Here is a 23,029-nt window from a genome sequence, read left to right as displayed (position 1 = left end):
AATGCTTCAATAGTATTTCTTACCTACCTAGGACATTAAACTTTGCAAAGAAGGATGGAGACTTCAGATTTAGCAGAGGCAGAAGAAGAGCAATCAGGTAAAATGGTACTGTTTGTGATTTGTTCCACCACTCCTCGAAGAGTTCAAAACCTGTATCATTGCCAGAAGAGAACATCACACTCCTGTTCTGTGGTGTGTGACCACTAGTAGCACTTGGACAAATGACTGGAAGAAAGGAAAAGAAAAATATCCCCAGATGAAAAGTGTTTTACTCGCACAGAATCTTCACAGCCAAGATCGTATAATTTCTGGAGAGTGTTTTACCTATGGGGAACAGGACCACTCAACAGCATTGTTTGACAACTCATTTCCTAACTCCTGTTTGTTTATTTATCAGGAGTTCAGTGTGGTTTTTTATCAGGAGTTCAGTGCTAAGATTTCACTGCTAGGCACCTTACAATCTAAGCTGACAAGCACTATGGCTCTTTCAGAAGAGCACAGCAAAGATGCCAATTCATCTGAAGCCTGAGCTGTGGCACAGGATCAGCCTTCAAGGTCACATACCTATAACTGTGTTCAGTGCCTAAATGCACCTGCTGGAATCAAGTCATAGCAATGCATCCCTGCATCTGGCTGAGTATTTAGCATTGTAATCTGTCTCTGTGCACTTCAGTAAGATCATATGAATCGAGATGTAATCTGTGTACAGAAGAGCCTGCATTACTGTACATTGTTAAGGGAACACACAAACTAAGATTACAAGAAAGCTGCTATAACAACTGGCAGGTCTAAAACCCATGCACCGAATAAAAAACCCTGCCATCTTGGTGCCACGCCAGGTGCAAGTACATCACTGCTATATAACTCAACAGAAGCAATTTAAGATATACACCCATAACATTGCCAAAAGGGAACATCGCACTCCTGTTAAATGGTGGCTGATCAATGGCAGCACCTGAACAAGTGACTGGAACAAAATTAACTGAACAAAAAGATCCCTTGACAAAAACATGTTTATTTTATTTTTGTTAATATCAACATTCCTTTCTCACACATACCTAAAAAGTTACGTGTTGAAATATAAACCATCTTACTGTTCTCATAACATCTTGTTTTAAATTTTGGCATCCCAAGATACTTGATAGCCTCCCTCCCACACTGGCTGCATGCCTGTTCTGTACAAAGATGTAAAAAGTGTCTGTCAAATGTCTTGAGGGACCATTATGTTACTTCCAGTTTTCTCATTTGCTTTCTCTCCATTGCTTATAACAGGATTGTTTCACAGACCCTGAAAAATGTTTTTGTTCTTACTGATCTCCTTGGTAGCCCTGAATGCTCTGCCAAGAGTCATCTGACCATGTGGCATCCCTTAATTTTGTGAAGCAGATGCTTTAAATCTTCCAGTTGTTGGAGGATACCGTGGAATACTGTTGTCTGCTTTGTTTCCAAGTTACACCCCCTGCTGCATAACTATGGGACAGAACAGCAGAAGCAGGAGAGAGCACATGAGAAAGAGCACTGCAGCAGCTACTGGTCCTTTCTGGTAAGGACTGTAGAAGAAACAGGATTCAACACTAGCTCAAATGCAAATCAACTGGTTTTCAGAATTATTTCTCAACTCCTTCACCTGACTCCCAACAGCTGCTCTCCAGAAACATGGCTGCAGTGAGTGTGACACACAGCTATCCAGCTGGTACTGAAATGTTTCCCCATTCCCATAAGGACCCAGGATAAGAGAAAATTTTCCGCTTCATAACAAAGCACTACATGTTCATTTACTGTATATAGGCAGAAAGATCAGAGGCTGAATGCCTAGCTCCTGCCTTAATTCTACATTATTCTGCCTACTCAACTCCCAACAGACCTACCTTCATACTTGAGTGCAGTTACTTCACTTAGTTGTGCAAATGCCAGACTCTCCACAAAGCCCAACCCGATGCTCATGTAGCCTGACACATTTCTTTTTGCACTTAGCATCATTAAAGCTGTTCTTACAGGATTTTTTTAAAATAAGAATGTTGCTGCAGAGTGGTGAGGAGCAAAAATGCCCCAGCCAAGATTTTAAACAGTAAACAGATCTGATGTGCCTCAATTTCAAGGTGCAAAAGTTAGAATTCCTTAAGCCAGTTCCCCATTGTCCAAAAGCCATTAAGAAGTCTACCATTCATGGTTTCACGGGGACTGTATCTGGGTATACAGAAACCTGAAATTTGCCTTTAAATCCTTATCTTCACCCCCACTTTCTTTCTTTTTCCAATTATTAAGCTTTCTAAGTGTGTGGTTATTTGTGGAAGTACAAATCCCAGACAGATGACAGTTTTTTAAAAACAGGTAGTTAGAATTTACAATACACACTTTATAACTGCAATGTGGTTTGGCATGGAAACATGATGATTTTCCTTTAAATCCCCACCCCCACCCAGGAAACACAATACTAGTAAGTGCTTCTTACCTCTGTTACTTCCATTGGTGCCAGGAACAATATCTGTTACGTTAATGTCATGAATGAAGTCTAAAAAGAAGAAAACCTTACTATCAATGTCCCAAACCTGCTACTAGGCTTTTATCTGCTGACTTGATAAATATTAATTACAGAAATATTTTGGAAAATTACATCAGAGGGGTAATACAGCAGCTTGCACTCCCCCCAACTCGAAGTATTTTAAAACTTTATTTTAGAAGTGTCTTAAAGTAGCCCCCCACAGCACTGCTTTCTTCCCAGCAGTCTTGTCCATTTATCAAGTTCCCAAGCCAGCCCCCTCCCAGCTGCTCGTCCCTGTTCCCCCAGAACATCTTTGCTTGTCCCAGCTTCTCAGTCTGCCATGCCATACAGGAGGTTAATGAAGAGATGCTTCTTAAAACCAGCTTCTCTTGGGACAGAAAAAAGAGTGCATGCAACCATATCCTCAGTCCAGATGGTACTATATGGAAAAAGCTTCCCCTACTCATTTTTCTAATCTTTCTTTCAAAGGAGGCTCTAGGGGGATGCTTTTTCCATGTTTATTTTAAAGAAGGGAATCTCCAGAGAAAGGTTTAAGTCTCACTGTCTACTGTCAACTCTAGAAGTGTTTTGTTTCAATACACTCCTGTGCTACTTTACTGCTGTGCCACACCAGGTATTCTCAAGTTCCTGCAGCTTCACCAGCATGAGTGTACTGGATAGCAATTTCCATATATTTACATGTATATATACACACACACAGAGAGAAAATGCCCATCAGCTTGGAGATTTCATTAGCGTGTCTGGTTAAAATTTGCTTCTGCTGCATGTGGGTGTATTATGCACACAGAAAATGAACTGGGACAGCAGCCCTCAGATTTTTTACATGCAGTTAACAGCAGCTTGTTTCTCATAAAGAAAGCAAAAAGTCTTGTGGGAAGCCAACTATTTTTTGTTTCTTCACTTTGATTTATAATGCCCTGAATCAAAACTGGGTTTCTCATATTGGTATCAGTGTATACAACAACCAAAAGATTTAAATAAAATCACTCATCACCTCCTCTCTTCATCACTGTTTTGTGTTGCTTGCTACTTAAAAAGAAGTACCTACTGTGAAGCCATCAAAAGAACTGATAGCTTTTACAGAATTAGAGCATTTTAAAATTAGTTATAGGTGGATAGACAATTTATGCTTGCTCTGTACTTAAAAAGTGGTTTAGAACTAGCAATTGCATTTGTGGATTTATGTCTGTTTCATAGAACAAAAACAGAACGAAAGCATGGGACACGATCTTACCAAAAAAACCCCAAAAAACCCCACAGGATATCATACTTGGATTACAATTCTTGCCTTCTTTTCATATTGATTTCTAGACCATCCTCCTTTAGGAAATCAGTTTGTTGCCACTTAAATTCTGTGTGCAGATTTTTTAAAAAGTCATCTGAGTGTACTGGCATTAAATGTAGTAGCCTGCTTAGAATAACTTAGAAATGCATGGCTGGAAAATGGCAGTGTGTCAAACCGACATCCTATCACCCATTTCACAACCTAGCAAGTAAGTGACCACAATGAAAGTTAGGACAAGAATCCAATGACTAAAGTTATCAAAGAGCAAACAAGTAAGGACCCCAAACAAATATAGGTTAGTGATAAAATAACATGCCAATCTCAGGGAAAAGCAACTTTTTTTCCTAGAAAAGGAACGGTTTTGACCATTCTGAAGTTTACTTACTAAAATTGGAGTTCCTTGGTTTAGAATAATATAGGATTAAAGGGTTAACCTTATTAAAAAACAACAGAGTCTAAAGTAAAATGGCTTTAATAACATATGAATTAGGTCAAGTGTAAAATATACCAGTCATTAACCAATAAAGTAAAGTAGGTCCTTCAGGGATGGTGGGAATTCTAATTAAATATTGTTTAAGAGGTGTAAGTGTCTATAATGCTATTTGCCTCAGAGATTTTTTAATTACCTTCAAAACAGAAACTCTTAAATCTGTCATGCTATTCAATGCTATGAGTCAGATTTTCAAAGCTCTCAATTCCATCGTTTATTCCCACAACTCTACATACTTAAGTGATTGTATCCACAAAAGTCTGTGTGCCTGTGCATGTACAGGCTGTAAGTAACCAATATGTTTTATTCTGTAGCAATGCCAGACTAAGAATCGTTCTTTCACTGTGCTACAGGTCATCGTTCCTTCAAGGACACTTGCAAAAACTTTCTACATGGCAGCACTCTTAAGTGTGTGTGTTGAAAACTAGAGTGAAACTAGATTTTTTTCATTAACCTGGATCATTTCAACAGCCTAGCCTGTTACATGGCTGTTCAAATAGTTACACCACTGCAAAGGAGGTGGGAGTGAAAATATAAAGTGGAAGCAAGCAAGAGGTTTGGGTTGTTTAAGCTACACCAAGAAGGCTCATTACTGACATGCAAATCAGATAATTGGTACTATGTCTTTCATTAAAACCACAGTTTAAGAGACAGACTGAGAAACCGGCTTTGAAAACATACATGACTGTGCACAGAACTCCACACAGTTACTTATTCTCAACTGACTTTTCATACAAAGCAACAGAAAAACCAAGATTAAGTAAAACGAACAATTCTTTTTTCAGTATAAAGCAACATCTTAATCTTTCCACAAGATAGCTGTAAAAGTTAACCGAAAATGTATACTTACTGTATATAAACTTCCCTGTGTTGAACAGAAAGTTGGACATAAGCACCCAATAAACAACCATGGCTCCAACAAGCGATACCATCGAAAATAAAAGACTTGACCATTGACCAAAGGATCCAAAGTAATACTTGCAAACATCTGGGAATTCCCAGTTTGAGGTATCTACTAAAGCTGAAGAAGATACAAAAGTAAGAAACATATCTAAACAAAATGTTAGGTCAGTAGAACTCTTCATGACAGGATGTGTTCTTGTTTCAGAATATTCTGACACAAAATCACAGTGCTTCCAAGGGCTAAGAAGATTTCTGTTAACTTTAAAGTATAACACTCACTAGGCATTTGACTGAAGGAGCCTGAAGAAGTAGAGGCTTTTATTGTGGCCATACTACCACTCAGAATACTTCCAGAAGCACTGGAATAAGGCATGGGTGCAAAAATGCAGCCATGCATTTGCAGCTAAAGCCTTTTGCAAGAGTTATGGCAAAGCAGGCCAGACCATGAACTAGTCCTCAACAATGCCCTGAGATGAGCTGTCACAAACTGGAGGTCTTAAGTGCCTTTATTTGAGCAAGTGGGGGGTTAGTTTATGCATACAAGCACCAATTACAAGAGCTGCAAGATTAATTCTGAACAATAAAAGTACACTGTAAGTAAAACCACTGTCCACAGATTGCTTCCAACACAGAATATATAAAAAAGTTAGGTTAGTACCGGCATACTACACAAGTGGAGGCAGCTACTGCCCATACTGTTCCACTGCGCAACATGATCAGAAATACATGTAGGGAACTGGACAGTGCTTATGGAGAAGAAGGGAACCCTCTAACTCTGTAAGCCCCCAAACGCTTGGTAAGTGAACATCTGTGAAACCTTGCTTGCTAAGAGTTTGGGGTTTGCTATAATACTTAGGCCCCAAGGACCCGAAGCATAATCTAATAGTGAAGACAGAAATTTAGCTTACAGATCCAGACTACAAAAATAGGGAGACTTTCAAAGAAATAGCTTTTATTTGCAGGTCAGGTCTAACATAGTAAAGATACAGACAAACTAAGAATCTATTAGGTCTCTCTGTTTCACACACAAATAATAGAAATATTTGCATTATGAAGCTTTGCGTTTCTTACGTATCATTTTCCGTGACTCTACAACTCTGTAGCAGCAATAAAGAGTCAAAATGCCCATCAGTAAAATGAGAATGATTCCAGAAGTAAAGCCTGCCTGTTAAGAGGGAGAAATACAGTTTATTTATCAGTAACTACAGAAAAATGAAGAGTAAGCCATGTTGCAAAAAACATTTTCCTACACATACATTTTTCATAGTTTTACCTGTTTTATTCCCCATGGGATACTTAATATAGATGTACCCATCATTGTGTTCCATATCATAAATCTAGGATGAAAAGAAAAAGCCAGTAAATAATTTGAGGAGCATTCTTAATTCACCCTATCCTCTTAGCTACAATAGTTATGCATACAATATAGAACATTTAATAACAATGCATTTTCTGGTTAATATATGGCAAGGTGCTTAACATACATTGTCACTATACTGGAGTTTTTACCATAGCCATCTGTGCAACTGTCAACTTTAAAAGCAGTTCCCAATGGACTGTATACGTAGATTTCATCAGGAGCTGGAAGTACATGATCAGGAGCAATCTAACAAATGGATAAAAACCAAGATTTGTTAGTAACACCAAAGTTAACTATTGTCCCAAATACAGGGTCAGCTGTTGTAAATCACAAAATCTTCCCATGAAAAGTGCATTTAGGAAAAAAACCAAAAAGGTTGGACTACATTAATTTTCTCCCCATGAAAAAACCCCATTGCCCAGAATTTTAGCTAGATAGCACAAAACCAGGCTTTTCTTCTACAAAATGCCTGTAACGTATACTACGCACAGATCATGCTAGTTTAACCACTGCAGTTGACCACTGCTTAAATCCTCTTAAGATGGTAGAAATGTGTACACACATCCAGGCAGCCTTTACCACTGTTAACAAAATTCAAGCTGTTTGTATGTTTTCTTTGGATGGTGAAGGCATTGAACAAGAAGTCAATCACAGCTTGTGATAACACAAGACCTTGTTAAGGTACTCAGCTACTAAATATTTACTTCAAAGCAAGCTGCAGAGCAATTCTCCCCCTGCCTTTACTTGTGTGTCTTTTATGAACCTAGGCTGTGGAAGACCTAACATACCAGAGACCACTCAGTTAATCTGGCCTATCTTTGCCTTACCAGCGCCCTGTCTGCAGGAGATGTGAGCCTGCTGTAGTAGTGAATCCGCTTATTCATTGCTGAAGCTTCATCAGTGACTCTTTGCATATCATCGTTCACGCTGACTATGTTTGTAGGCTCCACATGAAATGGTCTAAAGCAGGAGGGGGGGAAAGAAAAAAAACACACACCCTTAAAACCCTTAAAAAAAAAAAGGTATCATAAAACTTAGAGAACAGCTCAGCATCACTTAGGATGCGTCTGACATTCACTGACAAAAAGCAAATGCAAAAAAGATCACTGCCATGACAGAAGCTGCCGTCCATGAAAGAACCATGTGTTTCTATCACCCATATTAAAACAGTCTCTTGCCCAGATTCTGCAGGGCAGCCTAATAGTAAAATTCAGACCTAGTATGCAGTCTGTTAGTTCTCAACAATGAGTCACACCAGAACTACATGTTAATATGCTTGGCCAAGCTTATTAGTGCTTATAACCGGTGTTGCCAGAACTAGTGATGAGGAGCAGAGGTAGAAACAGAAAGCGTGAGAATGCAGAAACAAAAAGACAAAAAGAGAGGAATAAGTGGTGGTAATGAGGACCACCTATGAAAAGGCTAGGAACTACTAATCTAGCCAAAAACACTGTAGGAAATGGTGCTTAATGGGGAGGGAACCAAGCCCAAATAAGTCCATGTGGTCATACTATTTTTAAGCCAACACAACTGGGAATGGAATTTCTCACAGGACATGGAACAGATGTCCATCTGCAGTTCTGAAGTACTTCACCACTTCCCTTGAGATTTAATCAGGGTAATCACAGAGAACAGGACTATCAGCAACAGAAAAGTCCTACATCTCTCATACACAGGTGGACAGCATGCAGGTGGTCTCCCCTCCCTCCTCCCCAGATGAGTTAGGCTGCAGGCATGGTCACAGTCACTCAAGGAGAAAGCAGCCACACCAAACGCTGCTTGTATTCACTGTACACACCTAGGTACAGAGCAAGCAGAGTGAAAGCCGCTCCAAAAGTTACAACACAACATAAATCCAGCTTCATGCAAGGGGCGCTACCAGAGATATGTGACCTAATTAACATATTGCAGAGGTGTTTTTTTCTAATCAAGTATAATTTACTTCCATACAGTCATACTGTGCTTTTGCCTAAATACAACATTCACTCCTAACACTGATGGGCTACAAACAAGAGAGGAGATATTGGTGACCTGTAAGCCTTGATAAAGGGTTTTGGGTTTTTTTCTCTTTCACTAGTGCTTTTAATTTCTACAGCAATCTCAACAGCTTTCTGATCTTCTTCTTCCAAGTTGAGGTTTAAATCTCTCAGAAACAAGAAGCACCCCAAAACCAGAACCCACAGAAGTACAGATCACAAGTTTCAGGCTACCAAGAGCAGAAATCAGGTCAGCAATAAATCCATGCCATTTTTCCGGTAATATGAGTAAAGTCTATTTGAACTGTTTTCCAATACCCATTCCTGGCTCAGACTACAAAAGGACTTGGTCAACCCTTCCTGCCCCAGCTCTCAATACCATGACAAAGGTCCTATTCTCTTTCCCAGTGAATCATTAAGCATCTGCACCATGGCATCACCTTTTATCTGGAAGGAAGAAAAGGAATACAGCTCTGAAGCTGGTCGTTACATCTTTGGAAGGGATGAAGGTAGGTCCTTATTCCTGTGTGCTTAAGGGGACACAGGAGCTGAGTATTTGTGGGACTAATGAAAACTGAATTACAAAAACAGAGAAAAATAAACAACTTATCCACAAATTATTTCTTTCCTTCATCCTAGACATTACTAATTCTTACATCTTCCTTCATAATGGAAAATTGGCTTAGATTTGCTTATATTTCCCACTTACTGCAATAAAATCGAACACAGTTTCAATTTTTAAAAGATTCTTAATTGAATTGTTCTTTTTTTTTCCATGTCTGTGAAGTGAAAGGGGAAATCCCCATTTTGTATATGGACTTCTGTGGCATTTGTATAAACAATTAGGGAAGATATTGCAACTGAACAGGAATAAATTTTAAGCAATAGCTTTATTACTCAAGTCAGAGGTACACAGGACTAACCAATTCCATAGGTATGTAACACAAAAATGGACTGTCAGCCCTAAAGAACTTCCCTTGTTTTAGCTTAAAATTTATTGGGCTGATCCAATCACTGGACACTGCTAAAAATATTTCATTAGAAGATTGGTAAAATAAAGACTGTAGTTATGAAAACTGGAAATGTAATATGTTTAAATGCCTCCCTACCCCACTCAACTCTCTGTTCTTTTATTTTTGGATCACTGACACGTATTTAGAACACCTAAAGTGTGTATTTTGCTAATTATGTGGCAGCTGCATATTGAGAAGAGCTTCATGAAGACTGCCCCCTCACCAACTCCAGTTATTATTCTTAGTACCTCCCCATAAACTTCCATTGCTACTGTGGAAAAATAACACTGAGACGAAGTCTACATTTTGCTTCATAGTGAGTAGCAGATCTGTGGCAAAGACTTCCTTCAAATGATGTTTAACAACTGCTGAAATGGATCTCAAAGAAAATTCTTCCAGACTGAAACAAAGCAGATTATTTTTTAAAGCAATTCCAGCTAAAGCCATGGATGATTTTAAAATTAAAATAACAGAAGACATAAATACAACATCCTATTTTATGGGGAAAGCAGAGTTGTACGTCAACAGCCAATCTATAAGAAAGAAATTCTTCAGAGAAAGATATTTCATTTTCTTCAGTATTATGAACAGAGTCTGGATTGAACAAACAATTTATAGTGTAGCACAAAACAGAAGGGTATGATCCAGAATCTATCTATGGGTGAGGAAAAAAAAATCATAAACAGCCCCAAAGAAATTCCATAGATCTACTGCTGCTGCTTCCTGCCTGTAAGAGTGCACATGTTTAATGCTGCCAGTACTTGGGCTAGTTCCCCTCTTGATCCCTTCTGGTGCACCTGTTGAGAATGCAAATGATCTGAAACAGTACTTAATTTTCTCTTTCTCAAGGTACCACTGCACCTCTACTTTTACTGAGCAAGCAACTTTGCTAAAATACACTCTCGACCCATCAGTTTAAAGGTTGTTAGAGAGCTCTTTGAAAACATCAGTCTGATTTGCATGCTATGCAGAAGCTACGCAGGCATGCTGGGATGCAATCTTCCTCTGTGATCTCCACTAGCAGAGGGTAGCATTCTGTCCAGGATCAAGGTGATTTCCCAGACCCCAGACACAACCAGATCAAAGACTAGTTGTAAGGCATACTCAGGCAGAAGTCTGAGAAGCTCTCAGAGACTCAAATTCTCAAAGGCTGAGATTTTCAAAGCAGATAGAATATAATCTGGGATGTATTTTGGAAAACTCTAAAACTTTCTGATTTATACAGGCAATCACATTGATCTCTCATGTGGCAAAATGATTATGAAAAGTATGTGGGATAACGTGATTCTGGGGGAAGGAGAGAGGTTGCACGACTGGAGGGTGTGACTATTAATGCAAAACAGTGCAGGCAATTTCCATGCATTGAGATAGAGTATAGTATCCAATGGATTATTATATCCATACTAAAAAACACAATTACTGATTGTATTTCAATAACTAGCCTGAAAAACAATGCTCTTTTTATCACAGGGCATACACACCAATAAAACACAGCTGTTTTCCAGAGCATAATGAGCATGGACAAGACACAGGGTCTCATGCAGGAGGTCCACACCTCGTATACACTACACCCTGTATATGTATTTCAGAAACCATTCCCAGAAAACCTGCAGACACTCATCAGCTAGTTATCTCTCACACAAAGGGACAGTTAAGAATTCTAGTCCTGATCTAGGAAAGCAAGAAGAGAGTTTCTGTCCAAACTGTGGCAGCAATTTTTGCATACAAAAAAACCCAAAGAGAGATGCTTGTGATTAAAGTTGTTTCCAAATATTGTTCTAGGCAAAGTTCAAGTGTTAGATTTGGAGGGTTAGAGGGAACAGCACAATAGGAAAATGTCTGGCAAACTACACAAAAACTTGCAACTGAGGGTGCTACATCTTTTCTCTGAATATTTTCAGCAATGTACTACACCTTACAGAGCAATGAGGCAGTATGACAAATACCTACTTCAAGAAGCTTTGAACTAAATAACACTGTTTTCTAAGTCTCTTTGCTGAAACTTTTAAACAGCGAACAACTGGTTCTGGACATCTGATCAAAAAGCAGTGCTCTCAGCATCGAGCTGTTACAATATAATACAATTTTTTTGTGTCAGTGTGTCTTTTGGCTTTACATGATGGCATTAGTGACTTTACATTATACAAGCCTTTAATATTTAGATAAAAATGAAAAAAAACTTCTTTACAGTGCTCAGTAATTTTATTCCTCTCTTCCAAAATGACCACAAGGAGCCACTTTAGCTTACTGCACAGATGTCTTTGACTTCCCACATCAACTTTTCAGGGATGCCATAGGATTATTACACAGAAATAAAGCTAGTAAATTCCTAGGGCTGTTTTACTGAGTCATCAAACTATTATAGGAATGCTGTATATGGCACAGGAGAAACTAAGGAGTAAAATTGCTTCCCTATCACGGAAATTAAAGTAAGGAGAAAAAGCAGTAAGAGGACAACTCATAGGTTGCTATTTCTTAATCAGGAACTGCCTGTCTGCATAGGAACATTACAGATTTCAGTGTGTTTCTTTTAATGAAAACTGTTCTGAAGAGTTCCACGACTGACTCTGCTTTTTTACTGTCTAAGCTGTCTGAATTTACTTAAGCATTGTAAACAGTATACTTACAGTTTATCCTGTAAGATCTTTATTCTCTTCACAATACAATTTACTTAATTTTTTTCCCCACAACCATAACACTATTGTCATTACAATTACTGCATGACCACTCAAGTATCTTAAAATGCTGGATGCAGAAGCAAAATAACCTTTCAGAGCACACTACTACATCACATCCGTTGCTCCCAGGACACACATTTCAATAAAGTGAAGCTCTACCACACCATACTTCAAGCACTGTTCCCTTTTTTGTGTCAAAGGCAAAGCTATTCCACTCTTCTCTTACAAAGAAAAACCCAAAGGTTCTTAATTAAGGAGGTTCTAAGTCTCCCCAGTTAGGGAGTAGTAATATTAGAAATCAGTAAACATGTTAGCAACACAGAAAACTGAAAAGCAGGCAACTGAATAAGAAGACCACATGGGTGTGGAGCAGTAAATGCACAATGAATGCAGAGATAGTAGTTTTGCACAGGTTAGTTCTGACCATTGTCTATCTTTCTGTGAGTTAAAAGAACTTTGAAAATAAAAGGGAACAAACCACTTTTGCATGAAAAAGGTTTCTCTGACTGCCATCTACAGAGACTGTTTAATTTATAACTGTTAAAGCTCACCTACTGATCTCTCCTACATTTTGTGAGCACACTACATGACTCCAAAAAGAATAAAGAAAGGGTCGATCTCCCTTTAGAAGGGGGCATTGTCAAGTTTCTTCATATGCAAAACAACCAACACAAAACATCATTTGTTTTTCTTTGAAGGTTCAAGTATTCCTGAAGAAAACTGCAGTATCTGTTGACAATAAATTGATTTAAAGAGTAGTCAGAAGTAAAAAAGAAACCCTCTCTTGCATACAATAATCACCAATAAGCCATTGCAGCAATGACATTCTAGTTTTTAAAGGCACCTACAAAATGGGCAAAACACACCTAATACTGTGTGAGTAATTCGGGTCACTGTGAAGAACAATAACATCCTTTTTAAAAGGATTAAAAGTGGTTTTATATTTCCCCTAAACTAGCAAAAGAACACTAGACAAAATAATTTACAACTCTGGAAAAACAATTAACTTATTGTTCTTATGTAAACACTGAAAAGCATGCCTTTGAAATATCCTAAATCCACCAAGCTGTTAAGAAAACCAAGTAACTATGTAAATGCTGTCCAATCTCAAACAATCCAAACAAAAGAACAGCACTAAGACAGACAAACAGTGATTATAAGCAAAACACACAAAACACTTCAAGAACTATCTCAATGAAAGCAAAATGACCACCCACCAACATCTGATCAGGTTTCTGAATAGCAAGTTAAAAAAAGAGGAGCAAGCTAAACAGAGCAAATCACATACTGTTTGATACCTTTATGCATGATAAACCCGTCTCCCTGGAGCTGCTACTCCCTAAAGCTCTAATGAAGAAGCCCTTCAAACCACCCACTGCTCTCACCACAACTGACATAGACCCTGATGGCCTGTTCTTCCTTGTTTCTTCTTCTGAAGATGGAGTTCGACCTTGTTTGGCACCACTATGACTTCCAGGCCTTCCTGATATCCAGGGCTCCTGCCTTTAATCCTTCTGCCTCTGCATGCTTGGAAGGCAAAAGATTAGGCTGCAGAAAATGAGAGAATGAACTCAAGGGAAGAGCAGTAAGGACAAACTGGACAGATGTGCAGAACTGGAGGTTGTGGATGCAGGCAGACAACCAAGTACACACTTCTGCTTTTGGGGAGGGAACCAATGCCACATACTATGACCTTTTATGAAGCTAAGCATCCAAACTTAAGAAATCACAAGAAAAAAAAACACACAATGAGGAAACAATACCTAACCTCACTTTTGAAAAGCAGATCTTGGCATTTTGATGTATCAGAGAGGCGTAAACTTCTCTCGTTGCTACTGCATCACCACACTACCTGAAACCCACTGCTACTCAGACAGAACACATACTTCCTCCAACACAAGGAGCTCCCAAAAGCCATATAAATTAGCACTCTTCTTATGCTACGAGGGCAACGAGGGGCTCAGACACTCCTCAAAAAGAAGATGAAGCCAGAATTAATTTTGCACATTTCTTTTCTCCACTTGAAAGTACTCTACTACTTCCTAGTCTTCACATCCACAGTTCTGCATGCTACTACACCTGTGCTCTGTTCCCCTAGGCTCACTCAGACCCTTACCCTCCTTCCTTTGCTTGTAGAGAAAAGAGAGATTGTTTAGCCCCTGGCTAACGTGTAAGTAGGCTCATCACGGCATTCCAAAGCTGCAGGCTGAGACAGCAGCAAAACACCGTAACCAAGAACTTTTTTTTTTGCTGAAGTGGGCCCCAGCAAGACGATTTTGTATACAACAGTGCCATCTTCAGCTCCTTCAGAAAAACTGCTCTACTGAAATACAATGCTGGATGCAAAGGCCGGGGGCGGGGGGGAAGCCATAAACAGGGTCCAAGAGGTATTACACAGTTATTCCTACGTCTAAAAAAGCAGAGCTGGTGCCTCCAGCTAGTATCAGAAGGGCAGTTCCCACTCCAATATAATTTTTGGTTCCAGGACCAACTCACAGAAATCTTAACTGTAACAGCAGAGAAAGTCTCCCACTCAGATCCTCCTTTGGGGAACAATGCTGTTGAACTCTAGGAAAACATGTAAAATAAACATATATATATATGTATATATAATTTTTGCAGACATGGCAAAAAGGCCGAATTTTTCATATTTGCTGAAACTAAAAAAGTACATTTTTTGGTAAAGGTCATTCAGTTCCTTCAGTACCAGCAAATAATCTATTTTTCCAGCATCACCTGCAGAATGCATACAGAGCCATTTATTTACACATACTGACATCCATTTATCTACACCATCTGGCCAGGTTTCTTGCATAGCCTCAACATTTCCATTTGTTGTGCTAAATAAAATCCATCATGCTTCAGTATACACACATGATACTCAGTGTTTGAGGAGCACTTTAAAAGCCAGATGCCAAGTTCTTACTGAAGCACTCTCTCTGAAATCATGTCAACAGAAAAGTCTTATAAACAAAACACAATATGAACATCTGTTCATCTGGTGCTTGGAAATAATACCATATAGAGAAAAGCAGGAATGGTTTGTACTGAGATCCTGATTTCTAAATGTTAGTCTTCTGTCTTTGTAGGATTCTATTGCTAAAAGCAAAGATTAAACAACTCATTGCTATACAATCATTCTGTAAGTTCAGCATTCCTTATACCTTTTGCACTTGAAGTCTTCTGGATTAAACTGTATATTCATGATTCCATAATTACTTTCGTCACCTCCCACAGGAACCAAGAGAGGTTTGGTATCCTCTTCCATATTTGTGAATATGCCACCTTCTTCTAGGTCCTGTCAGTTATTCTGCCCTAAAAAAAAATAAAAGTCAACTACAGTTAAGCAGAACTGTGTCCCTGCTACTTAACATTGGCAGAGTCCCATAGCTTCAGAAGCTCCTGGGGAGAATTGCACCAGAAAATCCCCCCAGCTTGGCACTTAAGAATTCTCACTCCACAATGCAAACGTCACCAGGCAAGTACAGTGGGGGATGGTATTTTTTATAACACATTATACATTTATGTAAAGTGGTCAACGTACAATTACACTCTGAATCTCTTTTAGCAGCACAAGAGGCAATATAAAGGAATATGATGGATGCCGTTGCTTATATCGGGACTCAAACAGGTTTGCAAAAAACGAGGCTGGGAATCTGAATCTTCTTTGACCTACCACAGCTAAGATTCAAGTCCACTGCATGCAAGTTAACATCAAATATATTCATATGCAGGTTTTATCTTCCTGCTTTCAAAGCATGGGACTCCTTTTCTTATGGCTCCATCATAAGACCAGCGTGATTTTTAAAGGAGCTGTATTTCCAATTTGTATCAGTACAGCTCAGAACAATGTATCAGTTATTAGAGACTATTGTTTCACTAAATTACTTCAAACTTTGCAGCAGACACATATGCCATTTTCCAGTGTACTTCCCAGAATAAAGATCACATTATTGCAGTCTAGGCTCTTTGAATTAAAGGCAATAAATGTTTTAATAATGCATTGATAATAACATATTATATGCATTCAGAGCACTCCTGGCCAAACAATAGGAAGCAGATAGCTTTTAAGCTAATGGAATTCTACTTATACTGAATTACAGTCCTCACATGGCACTTCCTGTGGTCTCATGTGCAGCTGAACAAACATAATGGCTTTAACAGCTGTCATCCCTGCTACCTCCTGAAAATTCCTCCTCCAGGACTCCTCCAAACAAATATGGTAGAAGTATCTGCTTTTTCAGTGGGACAGTTTTAGAATGTTAGACAGGTTGACGGAAAGATAGATGAGAACCAGAGCTGGCACAAGGTAAGTAAAGATGGCACTGGATTTTTGAAACCTGGGGTGGTGATGGAAGAAGATAAAATAGAAAGATCAAGGTATTTATTATCCTTCTGCATCCTCATGGAAATACACTGTAAAGGCCCAATACCAGAAACTACATCAAGTTAAGTTAAGCACTGACATGATTCTATCCCTTCCTAGCTGCATGTTGTCAATCCTCTTGCATTAGCTCATCCTGCTAACGCCTCCTGCAAAAAAACCCAAAAAATGTGAAGGAGGGGATGAAAAAGGAAGGAAAGTTAGAAAGTTTTCAACCACATTCAACCTACTTTCTATGGCTCAAACAATTGCTAGAGGAGGAGTGGAAAAAAACTGAATGAAGTTGCAGTGAGGACTGCAGAAGCACTGATTTAAGACTGGCTCAACTTGCTGAGGAAGTGCATTTTAGAAGACAGGCACCTGCTCCCCCTCTCCCTCCCTGCCCCCAGTGTGCTGAGCACAGGTAAGGGCTCTCAGATCTCAAGAGGAGGGGACCACTAGAGGCACCAGTTCATGCAAATTATACTGGAAACACTAGTCCTGCCCTTGACAGCTCATAGGCATTTGTGATCTCACACTAAACTCGACTTGGAAGACTGATCCAGATGAAAATTAAACATTCTTTCACTTGCTTTAAATTCAAATCAGTGTTGAGCTTGGGGCTTGCTGTCTGGCTGCACACACTTGCATGCTTGTGCAAAAGAGGGGATAGTGCATAGGTGAAGCCATTTCATCTGGCAGTGCTGCCAGTTTCCTCCTAGTTTCAGCATCCATACCAAAATATTTGAACAAAGTTACTAAGTTTAAAGGGATGATTTTCTCTTGTTGATTTTAGCTCTTTTGAGAGGACAAAGTTAAGTGATCAGTGATAACAATCCAGGCAATCTTAAGAGCCCTATATGTACTCCCTAGCATCCTCTTTCTCTTGCACTTAATTTTTGCTTTTTTTCTCTCTAAAGCTTTTTTTCCTCCTTCCAGAACCTCTCCAAGATGGAGCTTCTGCCTAACAACCCTCTTCTCCCACTCCAGCCCTTCTATAAACCATCAGTTCAGATTTTTTATCTTAAAGTCCTTCTCCTACACATCATTGCTGCTGGTTCTTTGGCCTCAACTGAACATCTTACATTCTCTCATCCTTCTTAGCTCTTCTGTGATGCTCAGCTTATGAATTCCTGCTCATTTCCCCTCTATATTCTCTCTCCTACACACTGTCAAAATTGCTTTCCAAACCTGCCTTTACTAAGCACTGCTTATAAAGAGATTTCTTAGTTCACAGCAATATTCTGATTTCATTCCACGTGGCACTCTGTTCCTTTTGAAACCCTGTTCACAGCTCCCCTCTCATTCATTTTTTTCCTATTGATTTCCCTTATTGTTCTATAGCTCTAGGTCACCTCCTTCCCACCTATTGACTCCCCACACCGCCCCACCATTAAATTTACCACAGTGCACATCAACTTCTGCAACAAAACCATGGGCCCCTAAGATTTCACACACTGCTGCAGCTATCAACCTACTCCCCTGCCATTCCCATTATGAAGAACTTTTTGCATCCCTCCAACCACACCTGAAGACAGCAGCCTTCATAGATTTTCTACAGCCTCTTTCTTTCTAAAACCTCACCAGTGGTCTCAGGTAGAAGACTGGTAATGTGGTATTATCTTCTTTTATTCCATTTCTTCCTCTTTTTCACCTTAACATCCTGCATGCTTTTTCTGAACAGGATACACCTAGGTCTCTAAAACAAATTCCTCACATTCTGCATTATGCAACTTTATCAGCATTTAAATCACACTTTGAATTTAGCCATGAAAATGCAGATGAAAATTTACATTCCTAATGGCTAAAAAATGACATTTGAAATAAATTGAAATCACAAATACTCCAAAGTGGTTTCAGCCACAATTTCCAGAAGACTGTATATATATCCCTTTGTTCCACAGGCCCTGGTTTATGGTGCAGATTAAGCAGACACTGATGCTATTTTAAGATACTGCTTTAAACACATCCCTTCCTTAAAACCCTGTTTTAAATAACATTATTTGTGTTTTACAGTTCAATCTGATGAATGCAGACAACATTGATCACCAGCTTGATTTCCTCTGCACTATGGCTACAAATAAAGAACTCAGAAGATTTTATAGCATTGCATAAAGAAAATAATCCTTCCAAAACACAGCATACACTGATTAGCTTGATGGCATGATTTGGGGCTTACGGAGTTGTTGCTTACTGACTTCTCTAGGGTCTACTTAGAAGTGGGATTGGTGCAGACAGTTTATTTTTTAAGTGCTTATTGTCGAGAACACATAGGTGAAGCTTATGAGGAGCAATTTGATTACTTTACAAATAGATGCAGCTATCACATACATAAAGACTGCACCTGGAGCCAGTACAGCTTAAAGACAACTGTAAGCAGAAGAGCAAAATGAGGAAGAATGAGCCTGATTAACCTCTCTCTTATCTAATTTCTACCCCATCTGGCTGGACTTCACTCTCAATATTAACATTTTTAATACATAGGATGGAGCCAGTCGTGCTACCTGAACTTATTGCCCAACAGTTTCCATTACAATAACCTCTTCTCAACTGCTTACTTGCCTAGTGTCCTAGTTGTACGACAATTTTTTTATACTGGGTATCTGATCAACGTTCACCTCATAAAATTAAAGTTTCTTTTAAAAACCTGTGATATGACATGCAGTATTCTCTCTTTGGTCTTAAAAGCCTACAATCAGGACTAGGATGTAAAACACAAAGAATTCATGTCAATAATCAAAGTTGCTGGACCAACATAATTCTGTTTGTGTATTTTACGACACAGTTCCCATGAGGCCACTGTTGCATTTGGAGAATTAGTACAGATCTCTGGGAATTAACATACGGCTTCTTGGAAAAAAAGGCAGCTGTTCTAAGGAAACCTAACTCATTTGTTGTCAAACTGGACTTTCCTGCAAATTGGAAAGAGTTTACTGCTAGCTATAGCGTACCTAGAGTTGGTGATACAAATTCATGGTACTTTGTCTTCAGCAATGCTATGAATTAAAAAAAAGCACTGCTGTTCCCAACTGCTCATTCTTACAGTCTTATCTCCTATTTGTGATGGCACAGCTATTTGTTTTCTTTCTTCTCTTGGTGGAATGAACAGGACTGAAGAATAGATCTGGCTAAAAATATAATATCTGAACAGGAAGAGAATTGTTTAGGGTCTTGTTTGGGGTTTGTCTGGCTTGTAGTGCTACAGAACCAGCAGTTTCACTGTCCAGTTGAAGAGACATTGGTATGGTTTGTGGTAGAAGGCAATATTGCTAGAAGTGTAACTAAAAGCACAGTCTGAGGGACAACCTACCTGACAGTATGTTCCCTCTTTTTTCCCTTCTGCTTAGAACCTTGTGTAATGCTGCAAAACAGAAGAGCACTTGTGTTACACGCCGCTGAATGATGTTGAATATTTTGAACACAACCAAGCAACTTTCAAACTCAGCATTCAAAATTAGTGTATTTTTCCCTGCGCTTTATTCCCTATCCTTAGAATAAGGATAAAGCCAACACTTGCCTTATCTCATAGACATGCTGTGAGGAGAAACTAACTTTCACATAAAACTTAGCTGTGATTTATATTACTCCCTGCAAAAAACATCCAAGAGGAACAGTTACGGTTTGTTGAGCAGCAAATAAGGCAGATCAGGTCTCAGGCAAAAGTGAACTGAATACTATCACTTTGTTCTCTAACAACAAGTCCTCTATTCTGAGAACTGTTCAGCTTGAGAAAAATAATGATCCAATATAGAAATGTTCCCAATCTATATCATACGTACCAAGATGACTAAGATTGCCTAGGCAATTTTAATTTTCATGAAACTTAGCTAAGTTTAATGCTCCAACCTTTGAATACTTCAGCTTTGCAAATTCTGCCCTTTTAAACACAGGTTTGTATGTTTAATTACCCTTGCACAGATCCTGGCTTTGCTTTGTAACATATTTCCTAACAAATGAGAAATGGGGATTCTCTCAACATACTGCACCCTATATTCTTCTCTAAAAATCTTTCTCTCCTGGTCCTCTTGCCATTTGCTTTTCACCATTCTACTCTTCTGCAAGTTCCCTTTTTTCACCTGCACAGACCTGCTTTCCATCCTCTGCCACAGGCACCATGTGTCTCCTCTCTTCACTTCTAGTGACAGCAGAGATGAAGGATCAGACAGAGTGCTAACTGCAGTCTCCCACAACCAAAATCTTATTGATGATAGAAACAAAGGAAGAAATCGTATGTTTTCCCCTGCAGCATGCTGTATTGATGCTGGAGGGAACAGGCTATGAGAATGTTTTCTCTGCACTCGTATTTCTTTTACTTTCCAGCTCAGTTTTCACGAGGAAAGTGTTTAGTTCTGCTTGTGAAACTCCTACCCTATCATGTAGCAGATATCTGCTACTTAGCCCTCCAACATTTGACTCCAGAAGGAAATACTCTGGCTTTGCTACTCCCCCCAGAGTTAAGTGCTGTTGAAAATGCCTCCCTAAACTTTCATGGCTGTATCTAGCACGGTTAAGATAAAATGTAGATCTTCCACAACAAGTATTATAAAAGAAATACATTCTTGACATAGCTTTGTAGTACCAAAACCCTCACAAATTTGGAGCAACGTTGACACTAGCTTCTTCTAAGAACTGCTGTACAGTGCCTGAAACCATGCTCAGCTGTCCTCTATTCACTTAGAAAGGAATGGCTATATCTAGAAGGAAAATTTGAAATACTCTTGCAGATATATACCAATCTGTCCAAACTGTCAGCAGGCTAAAACAAGTTTGGGATTCACTTCTGGTTAAAGACTTAAAGCAGCAATTACTTTTTTCCAATCATAAGCTATCAACACAGTCCTAACTATCGTTAATATCTAATCACTGGTATTCAGACACCATTAACGGCAGGGTATCCTTCAACGGTCAAAAGTCTGCATAGACTTTGAATTCTGTCATCCAAAAAGGATGATCTTTTCAGGAGATAATTTCACTGTTGTGAAGCTTAGTATGCCTTCTTGTCTTATTTACAATTCTCCTGCAAACATTTGAAGCACTATCTCTGAAGGGCAGCCAAAGGGAGTAAGTGGATGAGTATTTAATAATGCAGCTTTTCTGCTGCTGGTCATAAATTGTGAAGCAACACCCAGGGATATGCACGGTACAATCCCAGTCCCACTCCACATCACTTTCAGATGGTAATCTAAACAGAGTTAGACCTTCATTAATCCTCACTGGCTTGCCCCCGTGACTTTTTGCTTTCACTGCCTTCAGGTTCTCTGTCTCTCTCCCCTAGTTACAAAGTCTGAATAGCTTCAAGGAGTAAACACAAGAACCCAGCAAATTTAGACACTTCATTCTAGCCTGGTGGCTGTGCTGTAATGGTCTTTGCACTGGATGATAAAACCGTATTACAGCTTGCTCATTCTGTCAGTCTCACAGTTGTAGTTTATGGCTTGGCTATAGGTGTGTGTGCCTGTGCTTTAAGATGAGACACCCATCTTGACAGATCATTCACTGCTACAGCTCAGACTATGCAAGAGGGTTACCAAACCAGTTCACCTGACAGCAGGAACAAAACTGTATTAAGTCAGTCAGTCATCCTAGTCACCTCATGAGCACAATCTGTGCTTAGCTGGTTTGCAGGACTGCTATTTATCAGAGAACCTTCCATAGAGGGCAGGAGGAGGAAGGCAGAGAAGGGCACTACCACCACAGCCTCCACCATGCCATCATAGCTACCAGTGCAGTGGGACAAGGTGGCGGAAAAAACAGCAGCTGGAGCTGTGAGAGCTATTTATGCTCCATGTTACTAAAGCTAAATGTGCTACACAGATGTTAGCAGTGGTTCTGTAAAAACTGTCCGGTATAGGAGACCCCGTGGACCAGCCATCACGGACAAAGCCAGAACTCTTTAATTTGGAAGTCATACACCTTAAAATTAATGATCACAAAATCTAATTACCTGTAACTTGTTACTTTTCAATATGGTTAGTGACGACTGTGGCCTTAAATTATTTTGGTAGGAATTCTGCCACCAAAAACTGTTCTTGTGCTTGCGTGCAGCAGAAGTTTTCTTTATTTCGACATTCCTAGTGCTTCTTAAAAAGGATAGCTCCCAGTCAATTAGATAACACAAAATTGTGACAATTTCAACTACACACACATTTTGTTTCATTTCTTCTTTAAAGTCACGAGTCCTAAAGCCCCACTTCATACTCATGGTTTAAACACAAGGATCCACTAATGAAAGTATGTAGTTCAAATAAGGATTTTTTTTTAAAGGCATACTTGGTGTGACCCAATCTTCTTTTAAATTTTGAGCAGGTGAATGGATGAATAAAGCTCAAGGCATAAATCTCAAGTAAACTGCAGGCAGTGCTTGTATAAATTGTGAAAAATAAGCACAGCCTACACTGAAAGACATGAACTTCAAAGCAGGGCAGCAGAGTTCTTCAGTTCCTCTTTTGGGACAGTGA

General features: G+C 39.2%; 1 protein-coding gene across 11 annotated transcripts in view; it reads right to left on the bottom strand.

Annotated features, from left to right (window-relative positions):
• The window catches only part of SLC38A9 (solute carrier family 38 member 9), a 54,049-nt gene that overhangs the window by 29,159 nt on the left and 1,861 nt on the right, over positions 1-23,029 (bottom strand). For 5 of the 11 annotated variants that reach the window (XM_056324687.1, XM_056324686.1, XM_056324694.1 and 2 more), the window contains 10 exons: positions 19,882-19,932; positions 15,373-15,523; positions 7,369-7,501; positions 6,666-6,787; positions 6,455-6,518; positions 6,253-6,346; positions 5,129-5,299; positions 2,453-2,512; positions 1,059-1,175; positions 28-225 (listed from right to left, as the gene is read on the bottom strand). In XM_056324687.1, the coding sequence (XP_056180662.1) occupies positions 28-225; positions 1,059-1,175; positions 2,453-2,512; positions 5,129-5,299; positions 6,253-6,346; positions 6,455-6,518; positions 6,666-6,787; positions 7,369-7,501; positions 15,373-15,476 (1,063 nt within the window). In that variant the 5' untranslated portion in view covers positions 15,477-15,523; positions 19,882-19,932. Of the gene's footprint in view, positions 1-27; positions 226-1,058; positions 1,176-2,452; positions 2,513-5,128; positions 5,300-6,252; positions 6,347-6,454; positions 6,519-6,665; positions 6,788-7,368; positions 7,502-13,593; positions 13,736-15,372; positions 15,524-19,881; positions 19,933-22,515; positions 22,540-23,029 lie in introns of those variants that run through there. The other 6 variants (XM_056324690.1, XM_056324689.1, XM_056324688.1 and 3 more) reach the window with 5 other exon arrangements.

The sequence above is a fragment of the Falco biarmicus genome, chromosome Z (assembly GCF_023638135.1).
Source record: "Falco biarmicus isolate bFalBia1 chromosome Z, bFalBia1.pri, whole genome shotgun sequence".
NCBI classification, from domain to species: Eukaryota; Metazoa; Chordata; class Aves; order Falconiformes; family Falconidae; genus Falco; species Falco biarmicus.
Note: the sequence above shows the minus strand (reverse complement) of the source record. Positions and strands in the feature narration are given on the sequence as shown.